General features: G+C 42.9%; 1 protein-coding gene across 4 annotated transcripts in view; it reads left to right on the forward strand.

Moving 5' to 3' along the window:
- Window positions 1-10,552: 10,552 nt before the first annotated feature.
- Window positions 10,553-14,055, forward strand: part of pter (phosphotriesterase related) — a 61,678-nt gene continuing 58,175 nt past the window's right edge. For 2 of the 4 annotated variants that reach the window (XR_012100025.1, XM_073054582.1), the window contains exons 1-2: window positions 10,553-10,689; window positions 11,089-11,542. Coding sequence is in view for 3 of the 4 variants with exons in the window: in XM_073054582.1 (XP_072910683.1) it covers window positions 11,111-11,542 (432 nt within the window). In the remaining variant the exon portion in view is untranslated. Of the gene's footprint in view, window positions 10,690-10,739; window positions 11,543-14,055 lie in introns of those variants that run through there. The other 2 variants (XM_073054584.1, XM_073054583.1) reach the window with 2 other exon arrangements.

Here is a 14,055-nt window from a genome sequence, read left to right on the forward strand (position 1 = left end):
AACTCTTAGCAAGTTAGAGGTGCACATCTTTTTAACTCCCTATGCTCAGAGGTCAACTTTTCATGACTTCTATGTGGAAATCTGTATTAAAACAAACAAGATGTTGACAGATGTTACCCAGAGAGGCAGAGAAGACCTCCCCAGAGACTTGAGTTACAAATGGGTCTTAGACCAAAAGTAAAAGAAAAGGCTTGTTATAATTTGATATTATCAAGTTACTAAGTAAACAAATGGTATGTTAAGGGTAAGCATATTGGATTAGCATAGTGCCCCAGTATAAAAAATAGCTGATACGCTATTAAAATAAAAGGAGAGGAGTGTACCGTATAGCCTACAGTATAATAAGGGACTACTTTATGTTTTAGTAACATGTCGTTGAATGCGCTATCAGGCGTGTATTGATCTGTACGTGCATGTTAAGAGTTTGGTTTTCTGCCAGTAAAGAACCATGAAACTTAGCTCCTGTCTCCAGCGTTTTTATTAATTGTATTGTTGTGTATCCAGGCCACATACACAACAGAGAATAAAACTTCAATTTCATCAGCTTTAGTTCCATGATACCCACTGAGAGCAGGCTTTCACATTTTTTAAGTAATCATAATCGTGATTGTGACAGTGCAGTGAGAATTAAACTCTGCAAGTGGAACAGTGATTCATTTAACAGTAATCCAAAAATACAACTTGTTAGCTTTAGATTTCAGTCTGCATACAGCGAGTAAATTTATCTATCTATCTATCACAGCGTAGGCCCTTTTAGCCCTTCGAGCCATGCCGCGTCAACAGCCACCCCCACCCCCGACAAACCCGTTTAACCCTACCTAGTCACAGAACAACTTACAATGACCAATTAACCTAACCAGTACATCTTTGGACTGTGGGAGGAAACTGGAGGACCCCATAAAAACCCACACATCCCACAAGCAGCATATAGGGAGACTCCTTACAGGACAGCACTGGAACTGAACTCCAAATTTCAGAACGTCCCGAGGTGTAATAGCGTATCACTAACCGCTACCCTACCATGGTGTGGCATGGGTAAATTCTTCAATTTGCCATCTTTCATTTAAAATAAATCTTAGTTCATTAATTTTCACTGTTTTTTGCATAATGTGATGCTAATGTTATGAAGAAACAGTTCTTTAATTAGAACACATGGAACCCAGAATTCACCAATCAGCATTGTACAAAACTGTCATAAGAAACATGAATTAGAAATAGAGTATTTTGTTGAATCTACAATTAAAGTAGATTATCAAAATGTTGTGATAGTGATTATTTAAAAATATGATAATATTGATGAAATGGACATCCACAGCTTTCCCTAATGCTTGCAATTGTCCAGTATCATCAGAAGCCAGAAAATAAGTCACATTAGTTTATTTAGAAAATTCTAACCTATTAATTATCCAGTTTTCAACAGATCTACATTTATATATCTATGAGGAAGCTTTGTCAATGTTAACCATTATCTACAATGGATAAACTTACTTATCCAAGTAATAAAGTTTCTTTCGGCCTTCAAAGATCCTGACATGCCAGAAATGGCTATAGAGCCAATAAAAAGGGATTATGAGAAATTGCCAGCTGGTGACTAGCATAGAAAAGTAATCTTATCATCCTGTGTGGAATACTCATACTAAACCACATCTTTTTCCTTTCATTACTTTAACCAAAAAATGACTATAATACATTGTAACAACACTAGAAACTCTAACGTATAATTGATGAGTTTTTATTACCACACTTAAATATTACTCACACTTCAAAAAAGAGAATGAAAGCATCACAATTTTGAAGGAAAATAAAAGATGCCTTGGGCCTATCAAGGTCCCAAATGATGTGGTTTTATCACATTCTACAGCTGCAGTCAAATTGAAAAATGATCATTTTACTTCAGGTACCTCCGCAGTAATGAAAGAATGATTCTTCCAGTGATACTTCCTGCTTGAGAGCATGAACTTGTAATCGTCAATGGTGGTAGGGATTGTTAGGCATGGGTCTTCTTTCAGGAATTATGGCACGCAAGTAGCGATAAGTTAATACAAATGAGAACGAGCCTTCAGTCTAAGACAAGGTGAGCTGCATGAGTACACAGTATGATCTGAAGAGAGCTATTTAGGTTGTCTTGATTTCCCAGAAAGGCGAATATTAAGAAAAGTTTCTTTCAGTTGAGCTGTGCTCCCATTTTAAGTACGTAATTCTGCAGAGCAATACTTAACATACTTCTATTCCAAGGATGTAATGTTGAAACTTCATGAAGCTTTGGTGACAAGGATGTAACGCTGAGACTTTATAAAGCACTGGTGAGGCCTCACTTGGAGTATTGTGAGCAGGTTTGGGCCCTTTATCTTATAAAGGATGTGCTGGAACTGGAGAGGGTTTAAAGGAGCCTCACGAAAATGATTCCAGGCTTGAATGGCTTGTCATATGAAGAGTGTTTGATGGCTCTGGGCCTGAATTCACTAGAATTCAGAAGAATGAGGGGTAACCTCACTGAAAGCAATCAAATGGTGAAAGGCATTCATAGTTTGGATATGGGGAGGATGTTTCCTGTGGTGGGAGAGTCTAAGACCTGAGGACACAGCCTCAGAATAGAGGGGCATCCTTTTTAAATGGAGATGAGGAGGAATTTCTTTAGCAAGAGAGTGGTGAATCTGTGGAATTCTTTGCCACAGGCAGCTGTGGAGGTCAAGTCTTTATGTATTTTAAAGCAGAGATTGATAGATTCTTGATTGGTTAGGATATGAAGGGATACAGGAGACTGGGGCTGAGAGGAAAACTGGGAAAAAAGGCCTAATTCTGCTCCTATATCTTATGATCTATGTTATAGTCTTTAAGAGAGTGACTCTGAAAGAATGCTATGCTGAATAATGACCTTTTTATAACAAAAGCTCAAATTTTTGTATAATTCATTCACAGTCACAGCCAGTGGCTATATCCCGACGCAACAGGAGGAGGTGGTAAGGTATATGCCTCACCAGGTACTGCTACATCCTAATTGACTGTATGGGCAGTGGAGGGCAAAAGCAAAAGAAAGGTTTTGATCAGCAAAGGTTGGGGAACTTAGTGTGCTCTGTGACCCACAAGGATTCAAAGAGACAATTGATGAGGCAATATCAATGGTCAAGAATATCACCTATACGCTCAATCTTCTTCTTAAAATGGCTCATCAGGAAATCGGAAGTAACATCTCAGGAAATGACCGATTGGTATATTTGCCTGTTGCACATCAGCCAGCCCTTTTCATGCACAGAGACATATAAAACTGAGATAATTTTGTGCAAGTGCTTTTTTTGTGTGTGCCGTGGATCTCTAAGCTTTGCAAACTGAGGTCTGCCCAAAGTCGAGTCTGGTTCAAAATGATTCTGGGTTCTGGTGTGATTAGCTGAGATCTCCAGCCAGGCATGTAACTTTAAGCCGTGAAGTCCTGTATCTATGCATCCCGCTACAAAATGAACTTGAGGAAGAATCTCCTTCACTATAGGAGATCAAAGGATGTGAATTAGAAAGTGGAAAATACAATTTAACTCGGGTTGGATAAGCTTTCAAAAAATTAGCTGCTCTGAAGCACAGATTTTAGAATTTGTAAGTGTGCAGCAATATCCCACTTTTACTGTGTATCTGAAAAATTAGGATAAAATTTAAGAGGGATCAGGCAAAATGTTTTAGATAATCCAGAATAGAGTTAATCTTCAGTGGCTCAAAAGAATTTTGAGAAGATAAAGGAATAAGTGAGAAGTGGAATTCACATTCATCTAGAGTGAAATTTAAATGAGGAGCTTGGAAATTCAGGAAGTTACACATTTTTCATAAAAAAAATATATCTTAAATGGAAACAGGCTTTGGACGAGCAAAGGAATTGTGGTTCAAGGTCAGAGATTATTAAAATATATCAAATCAACATCTCAGATTGATAAAGTAATATTTAATTGAATTTAAGTTTGTATTGGGTATATGAATATTAAAAATCAATGCTCTGATTAAAACACAATGATTCCTATTAGTGTGCTATGTGCAGTATTATACCCTAAACAATAAGGATTATATTGAAGCATTGGAAAGAGTACAATGTAAATTTATTAGAATCCTGCTTGACAAGAAGAAGCACAAATAAAAAAAAATTGACATAAGTTTTTTTAAGTAAAACTGAAATGTTTAAAATTATGAAAAGATAACGTAATAGGAACAGATAAAGATAAAGAACAGAACCAGAAATTGATTATTTTTTACAGCTGGGAGATGACAGATTATAAAGGGAAGAATTTAAGCCCTGGTTACTTACAACACAACTTATTTGCATATTGAACCCTGTCTCCAAGATTGAAGTCCACTGAAGAATAAATTCTGCTCTGACTTTAAAGTCAACACCAAGAAATAAGAATTTATATCAAAAGGTGTGACATTCATTTTTAAATTTGGCACTTGAAGCAGAAGTTAGTCAATATTTAAGAACATAAAAATTGGAGCAGTTGTGGTCACATGGGAATGCCCTGTTATTCATTTTGAATATGTCTGATCTGAGCTCAGCTTTATTTTCCTACAAGTGCCTTATAACCCCTGCCCCTTTACAGACTATAACTCTATCTTCCTTTCTCAATATATTCAGTGTCTCAGCCACCACAACTTTCTGGGATAGAGAATTCTGTCAGGAAATGTAGAGGAGGCTTGAGCCAAAAACAGAACACTGGAGACGATTCAGCAGTGACCAATAACTTTAATAATAGACCACAAGATAAGAAGCCATGAGGGGGACACTAAACCAGAACAGAACAGAACAGAACCTAAGCACAACAGGCAATGAGGTAACCTTCAGGTAGGGAGAGTGAAAGCTAGAAGCAACTGGTTCGATGAGTGAACAAGGACTGTGGATGAGTAATGATGTTAATAGGGTGCAGGCAATGGGTCTGGAATGGGGTCAGGTGACTCCTGTTAGCTGGGTGGAGAAAGGGAGGTGTCTGTATGTGCAGGCTGGGAAGTGTCATTGGGAGCAGGCCTGACAGGACCCACCCCACCCCAATGGCTAATCCCTTACAGCCCAGGATGATCCAGATGAGTCCAGTGGAACTCATCAATGAGTGAAGGATCCAAGGTGTAACTGGATGACACCCAAAACCTCTCTTCCAGACCTTACCCTTCCCGCTGACCAGGTACGGCACATATCATTCAGAGTGACGTGAATCCATCAACCAGCAAACCACGTCCTCTGGACCACCTTCCACCATCCCGGTTTCCAGAGTTGCAGGCTCAGGAAAGGTGAGTAGTCCATAGACAAAGGGCTTGAGGCAGGGCATGTGGAAGAGAGGAGTGAGCCTGAGGAATAGTGGCAACTAGAGATGGCAAGTGACTGGATTGACGTGAATGGGTATCCTGAAGGAAGCAACTAACTGGTGAGTAGAGGCAGATCCTGGATGGACAGCCAGACACATTCCCCAAGCCAGAGTAGTCTTGCTGGTCACTAGCAGCGGTTGTCCTGGTGACTGTAGATGCAGTTGGTAGCTCTGTGTCTTTCTCCAAGCATTCTGGTGGTGGAAAACCAGAGCTCTGGTGGACAGGACCTCCTTGGGGAACAAAGAGGGTTGGTAGCCATGAAGCACTTCAAACAGTGACAGACCCATGGCAGAGGAGGTGTGTAGATTGTGGGGCCATTCGGTCCAGAGCAGATACTTCTTCCATGTGGTAGAGTTAGGGGTGGTGAAGCATCATAGATATTTATCCACTTGCTTATTGCATCTTTCTGACTGAACGTTGACCTTCAGATGACAGGCAGAGGACAAACTCACTGAGGTGCGGAGGTGGGAGCAGAAAGTTTGCCAGAAGAGGAAGACATACTGTGAGCCCCGATCCAACGCAATGTCCTGAGGGAAGCCATGGAGGCAAACTACATGTTGGAGAATCAGGTGTGTCTTCACAGCAGCTGATGGAAGCTCGGTGGGGGGGGGGGGGGGGGGTGGAGCATGAAGTAGGCTGCCTCGGGGAATTGGTCCTCCACTGTCAGGATCACCATGGCCCAATTGCAAGGTGGCAAACCTATGATAAAATCCATGGTGATGTGGGGCCACAGTCATCGAGGAAATGGTCAGGGATTTACGAGCCCAGAGGGCCACTATTTAGTGGAAATGGTCCAGGCACGCTGAGATCAGTGCATCTGTGATATGTTGGGCCATCAGAACCAGTGTTGCAGAAAATCCAGAGTTTGTCGTGTGCTCGGATGGCAAAAGAGGGGTGAGCAGTGGGTCCAGTGGAGGGAGTGCATAGCCACTGGCACATACATGCCATTGTCAGGGGTGTTGGCCAGAGCAGTCTTGTGCTATAGGGCCTGTCAGATCTGGTTTCCAAGATCACGGATGAGGATCCGAAAGGATGGAATGATGTGTTAAGGGTTGGTCTCTGTTTTAGCTGGGTCGAACTGTCATGACAAGGCATCTGCCTTTGCATTTTTGGAACTGGGTTGGTAGGAGATGGAGAAGTTGAATTGCTCAGAGAAGAGGGTCCAGTGAGCCTAATGTCAGTTGAGTTGTTGTGTCTGTTGTATAGTGTTGTCTGTCATCGGTCCACGGTCCAGATCAGGAAGGGTTTGATGTTTCCCATCAGCCAGTATCTCCATTCCTCCAAGACCCATTTGATAGCAGGTAGTTCTCTTTCCTCTGATCCATAATGCCACTGGGTAGGATTGAACTTGTGTGAGAAGGCGGCACAGGGATATGCCTTCCCATCCATCCTTGCTGAGAGAGGATGGCCCTGTCGCCTACGACAAATGCATCCACCTCAACCACAAGAGGTCCGGTGCAGTTCGGATGATGGAGAATGGGAGCAGTGGTGATGTGTCTCTTGGGATCCTCGAAAGTGTGGTCCACTGCTTTGGACCAGGCTGTGCCTGAGGTAGGTGACTTGGTGAGGGAGGTGAGAGGGGCAGCAATTTGGCTATAGTTTCTGATGAAAAGGTGGTAGAAGTTGGCGGAGCCCAAGAAGAGTTGTAATTGTATGAGGGGGCATGGTCGGGGACACTCAATGATGGTGCATATTATCTCTCGGTCCATGGTTATGCCTTGGGGAAAAAGGATGTAACCCAAGAAGGAAATGACAACAGTGTGGAACTTGAACTTTTCTAACTTGAAGTATTGCTGGCTTTTGAGGAGATGCTGAAGGACTGAATGGACACGACAGCCATCTTCCACTTATTCCCTTGCTGGATTCTGATCAGTTTGTCACTGCTCCATAGATCCAGTTTGGTGAAATCTGGGCCTTGTGGCATGTTTCAAGTGCACTGTCTATCAAGGGGTGAGGGCATCAGTTCTTCGTGGTTATTCTGTTGAGTCCATGGGACTCAATGCAGGAATGAAGACCTCCATTTTTCTTTTTGACAGAGAAAAATCCTGCACTAGCTGGGGACTGGACAGGTCAATGAAGCCATGCTGTAGTGCTTCGGCAACGTAGTCTTTCATGGCTTGGACCTGAGGAGGAGAGAGGGAGAACAGACAGCCTTTTGGAGGGGGGGTGCCAAGGAGAAGGTCAATCACACGATCACGTGGTCTGGCAGGTGGCAGACTGCTGGCTTCCCTTTTACTGAAGTTGATGACTAATGCTGCGACTAACTCCTGTAGGAGTTTGATGAGGTTGACGGTTTCCTCAGTCTCCACAGATTCACAGCATGAAGTTAACTGAGGTTGCAAGTGGGCAGTCTGACAGGTGGGTCCCAACTCAGCAGTGTACTTAATGACCAGGCAAAATGGAAGTTGTGAGTGGAGAACCAGGGGTAACCCATGATGAGAGGAGTTATGATGTGAAGGAATTGAATGGACTTGCGGTGCTCTCCACTGCTCATGTGCATAGGCCACATGCACGTTCTGACTAAGGGACCCCAAGGGACATCTGTAAATAACCATGATGTTGAAAGGGTGAGAGATGGATTCAGTAGGGAGTCCAAGCTCCATACATAGAACCCAATCCAGAAAGTTGTCAGAATCCCCTAGAGCATCCTGTGTGTGTAGACCCAACGAAGTCTAGAGGAGGACAGAGAGAGTGAGGCAACCTATGGTGCTGGAACTAGGGGCTGGGAGAGTTTACCAGATAGAAGGCCCTCGTTTCTACCTGGAGGTGTCATGTTCCGGGATGATGTGGGCATTCGATGCGTTGCTGGTTGGCTGTTCCACAATAGGCACATGAGTTGTCTCTTCACCAATGCCTGCATTCCTGGGGGATGAAGGGAGCTGTCCCTAATGGCATGGGTTCTGTATGCATCGGTTATGGGGGTTTTGCAACCTGATCTGGTTCGGGGAACAGAACTAGGGATCCAGATGATGATTGGGAGGTTTGTTTCATAAGCCACTTGTCAATACGGAGAGCCAGACTGATGTGACATTCAAGGCTGACGTATGTCTCCTGGATGGACAACTCATCCTTCCAGTACTCCGAGAGGCCATGATGGTAATGGACCAACAGCCGCTCCTACATTCTGGCTGCACTCAGCCACAAGGTCCTGAATTCCACAGTGTAATTAATACAGAGCATGAATCATAGAAAGCAACAATACATTACAGGCCTTTCGGCCCACAATGTTGTGCCGACCTTGTAACCTACTCTAGAAACTGCCTACAATTACCCTACTGCATAGCCCTCTATGAAACAGGTGAAGTATCAGATCTGCTGCCTCCCTTCCACTTCTCAACTGATCAAAAACCCGGTGCATCTCAGCAGTGGAATCCCCATATCTATTGCAAACGGTGGATTTGCTGTCCCGTACAGCGACAGCCCAAATCAAGGCTTCCCCAGTCAAAAGAGATAAGGAAGGTGATCTTGGCCCGGTCCATAGAATACAGAGATGACTGGAGCTCAAAGTGTAAGAAGCACTGGGACAGGAAGTCATGGCATTGAGTTGGAGATCCACTGAAGCCTTGGGCACAGGAATCTGGGTCTCAGAGACAGGAAGAGCGAACTGGTGATGAGGTGCTGCGCTGAAGCTGAGAGTTGGATGAGACTGGCAGGCCGATGGTCCGTTGTTTCCTGCTGCTTCTGAGTATTGAGCTCACGTCAGCAGCTGATTTCCTTTAGATGAGCATACCCTGCTGGGTCAATCGGTGTGTCACTCATCCTGTCAGGAAATGTTGAAAGGCAGGGCAGCAGAGATGATGCAGCAGTGAGCGACAACTTTAAGGAGAGACTGCTAAATAACAACCCATGTGGGGACACTAAGAGAGAGAGAAGAACCTAAACACAACTGGCGATGAGGTCAACTTTAGGTAGGGAGAGTGAAAGCTAGGAGCAAGTGGTTGAAACCAGCTGGTTCCATGAGTGAACATGAACTGTGGATGAGAAATGGCTTTCAACAGGCTGCAGGTGATGAGTCTGGAATGAGTGCCAAGTGAATCCTATTAGCTTGGTGGAGTCTGGGAGGTGTCAGTGGGCACAGACCTGACAAATTTCAAAGATTCATGATTTTCTGAGGAAGAAATTTCTCATACTATGTTAAACGTATGATTCCTTGACACCTTGGATCGAGATGACACCTTGAGGGAAACTGACGATATCCTTCCAAGTCAGTGTGTTGCTTCAAGGGAAACTTCCGTGCTCTGTCCTTCCAGCTAGTAGAGGTCAAGGGTTTCTATGATTGTATACATTTTAACCGCTCAATGGGCTCACTATGGAAGGAAAGGGGTTGTTGAGGAAGGGACCTGATAATGCAATGTTTAAACCGAAACATCAACAATTCCAATATCTCCTCAAATGCTGCTCAACACGCTGAGTTGGACCATGAGACATAGGTGCAGAATTAGACCATTCAGCCCATCGAGCTAGCTCCGCAAATGAGTTCTTCAGTAGATTGCTTGCTGCTCCAGCAGCTGCAGTCTCTTATGAAACCAGGGTGAATGAGCTACATCTCTAATTCCATGGGGAAATTGTCAAGACAAAGGAAGTGGTTGATTCAAGGTAAATTTTATTATCAGGGTACATGTATGTCATCACCTACAACCCTAAAGCACATTATCCTGCAGGCTAACTCAGAAAATGATTCTAACAGATGCTGTCTGAACTGTTGAGTATTTTCCAGTGAGTGGCCATCACAAATCTATTAACCAAGAAGATCTGCGACCACTGAAGTTATTGGCCATCCTTCAGGGATACTCCCTTTGCTCTATTTCTGCAACGTAAAACTATCCCACTTTCCCAATTCTACTGAGGTGTCTTTGACCTGGACATTGTTTCTCTTTCCTCTACTATTTTTTGAGAATTTTCTGCCTTCGGTTCCAGCATATGAAAAGCTTCCATTTGTAGGAAAATTACTTTGTTTGAACAGTAATTCGCAAAATACAAAGCTCAAGGACAGAGAAGGAAAATCCCAAAGGCGGAATACCCCAGGTGCTGCAAATCTCAAATACAGATAACAAAGTAAGGGTATACACGGGACTTCAAGCAGCATCTGCGAAGCGGGAAATAGAATTAACATTTGAAATCAAAGACTTTCCATCACAACTCCGCCATTCGAGGTCAGTTCACGGCATTGCGGGAGGATTCCGTTGAGTACAAGGGAAAACTCGCGAGAGCAAACGTGGCGCCGATTGGCGAAGTGCGGGTAAGCCAGTGTTTGACAGGCGGTCTGCGCCGCGATACCCGGAACTGGAGATTGACAGGCAAGCTTGACGGGGGCTCCCGGGATTGACAAGTGCCCCGGGGCATCGAGCTGCCGAGTGGCAGGTAAATCGGGATCTAAATAGTGCAACCGTGTTTCGTTACTTAGCAGTTTAAAGTGCAAGTTAAATAAGAGTGAACGTGTTCTGCCGGACTAAAAGAAATGAATTGCTGATTTTTGCCCTCCCTCTCTAGAAAGTTGATGCTATATGGAACAGCTACAAATAGTTATGATACGTTTTATGACGTATCTTTAATCTGTTGCGTTCAAAGAGTGCGAAAAACTAGCACACTGGTTTGACATTGCATTCCATTCTAGCCTTACAATGACTTAAGGCTATCCTTTGACGTTGCGAACTCATTTTAACTACTCCTTTTTTAAAATTCAACTCTAGTTAAATCACAGAGGAATAGCAAGCTCACGGTGTAGCAAACAAACAACGCCTAATCGATTGTTGTTGCTAGTTTTCAGGTACATTGCAAGAAGATGACAGGGTTAAGTGGGAAAGTTCAGACTGTGCTGGGTCTGATCGATCCTAGCCAGTTGGGTCGCACCCTGACTCATGAACACTTGGCCTTGTCTTTTGCGGTTTGCTACTTTCCACCACCCCATGGTCAAGAAGAGTACTCGGAAATGCCGATATCCATGAACAACTTGTATTGGCTCAAACAGAACCCGTACAGTCACAAAAGTAACCTGATGCTGAACGAGGAGACTGAAGTGGTGAAAGAGGAGCTGCTGCATTTTAAGAGGGTGGGTGGTGGAACCATTGTGGAAAACACAACGACGGGGATTTGCAGAGATGTGAAAACTCTCCAGCGCCTTTCTCGGGAAACTGGTGTCCATGTCATTTCGGGGGCAGGATTCTACGTGGGTGAAACTCATTCGCCTGAAACACGGAGCATGACCGTGGAAAAAGTAAGTGCACATAACTGGTGTACGGTCGGGTCTTTGAACAGAAATGACAATATTGAGGTGGATAGCTTTGCTCTTTCAATTAATGTGATTGTTGTAGTCCTGTCAAGGGGAAGCTTGGGAGATATTCGGAAGATTACCATAACAATTCCAAATAAAGTGATCTCATGGCGTTGGGGCACAGAAAAGGAAAACGGCCCTTCGCTCTCCAAATAACTAAAATCCAAAGTTCGAAGTAAGTTTGTTATCAGAGTACATGTCATCATATACTGCCGATATTCGATTTCTTGCAGACATTCACGGTAGATACAAATAAGCACGATAGAATCAATTAAAAACTACACAAGACATTGTCAAATAAAAAATGGGCAAAGGAAGTCAAACTATGCAAGCATAAAAAGCTAAAAATATTGAGAACACGGGTTGTAGAGTCCCTAGCAGTTCAGTGCTGAGGTGAGCGGAGTTCTCCATGCTGGTTGTGGGGTCTGACGGCTGAAGGGTAATAACTGCTCCTGAACCTGATGGTGTGGGACCCAAGGCTCCTGTACCACCTTCCTGGTGGCAGCATGGCCTGGGTAGCAGGTGTCCCCGATGATGGATGCTGACCTATTTGCCTCGATTCTAGTCCCGTTTGTTCAGCGGTGTGTTGTACTCAACTGACTTGTTTGCTAACAATTAAGTTTTGCTTCAAATCTACAATAGATATTTAGGAATAGAATCTTAGTGTTCCTGGGAAATGGGGTTACGTATACCAGTTCCATCCTCCTCTATCGTTCACCCAGTCATGCAGAGTTTACCTTGTGCAATATGTGGGTCAGTAACAGTGAGATGCTGATCTTACAGGCCTACCCATGCCAACTGTGAAAAGCATTCTAACCTAAACTAAATGGATGACACATTTCCCAGAAATAGATGACATATTCTCAGACAAGTAAACCTGTGCCAATTTTCGCTTATCATTAACGCTAGCCAGCAATTTCTGCAGTACAGACTAAAAATGTTTTGATTGCAGAAATCTACAACCAGTTAGCATTTAACAAATGAAAATTAATTTAACGAAACTCCAAGCACTGGAAACAACATGAGATCAAATGCAAAATGGTGGAGACACCCAACACATCCTGCAGCATCTGTGGCAGGTGAAACAAGTTAATAGTAGTTCAGCCCTTCCTTTTCATTTGTGCTCTCTGATCTGAGCCTTTCCAACATTTTCTATATATTGGTTTAGTATTTAGTAAAACACCAAATAATAAGTTAGGAAATAGAAGCGATTGAGATTAAGGGAATGATCATAATTTGCAGTTCAGGTATAGATATCAGTTGTGTTTTCTAACGGAAGAGAAAGGATCCTCCAGTGATTTAAAGTTGAAGCCATTTCTTTACTGGATATATAAAAACACACTGGGCTTGGGTATTAGAATATGTGTGTGGGAGTGGAAAGGACAAACAGATGGCAGATGTAATTAATTGTAGATAACCAAAAAATCAGGGACAAACAAGATAAAAAAAAGTGGCATAATGTTATTACTCTGATAGAATTGCTAGAGTGAAATAGTTTCACTGTATTTGAAAGCTTCAAAACAAGTTGATAGCACAGTTAAGAAAATGTATGGGAAACTTTGCTTGAATACAAAATCAAGAAAGCCACGTTAAACGGAACATTACAGGTCGAGTTTCAGTTGAAGTTTTGTTACAATTTTGGGCTTCCTTTTTCCAAAACAATATCAACCCCAGGGATGATACTCTCCAGCTATGCCAAGAGACCGAAGAAGGATTTTACAGAAATTTGGTGAGAAATCCAAATGGACAATTCTTTCGAAGCACCACCACATTTAAGATGGGCAAAAATTGGTTCATTCTCTGCTGTAAGGTTCTATAACTTAATTTCCATTGATTCGGGGAAGAATAACAGAAGTAGTGATATTAAGTGACAAATCATAGCACTAAAATAATGAAGTCCTCTTTCTGTGATATAACGTCCTTGTACCTTTTTTAAAAAAATTCAAATTATCCCAATTTCCTTTCAGATAGAAGGCAGCCTTACAGCACACTCAGTTAATGCCAGAATACAGAGGAATCACATTTCCCCCATTAGTTTTCCCTATAAACTATTTTCCATGCAGTTTTATCAGTACTACCACCCGCCTACACTAGGGAGATTTGTTGGATTTGGAAGGAAAGCCACACAGTCATTGGGAAAGTATGCAAATGGCTGTGTCACCATGTGGCTCCTCCACTTTCCTGGCTGCACTGGCACAATAGCTGCTACACCTTGCCATGAGCAATATTGGTGTGTGTGTGTGTGTGTGTGTGTGTGTGTGTGTGTGTGTGTGTGTGTGTGTGTGTGTGTGTGTGTGTGTGTGTGTGTGTGTGTGTGTGTGTGTGTGTGTGTGTGTGTGTGTGTGCCTGTGTTTATATATAATTGGATTTATGCATTTCATCACACTTATATTTCCTTGCCACTTTCTGAAAAGAAGCAAAGGAATCCAACAACATCAAAATGAATTTAATTTCTC

The sequence above is a fragment of the Hemitrygon akajei genome, chromosome 8 (genome assembly GCF_048418815.1).
Source record: "Hemitrygon akajei chromosome 8, sHemAka1.3, whole genome shotgun sequence".
In the NCBI taxonomy this organism is placed as follows: Eukaryota; Metazoa; Chordata; class Chondrichthyes; order Myliobatiformes; family Dasyatidae; genus Hemitrygon; species Hemitrygon akajei.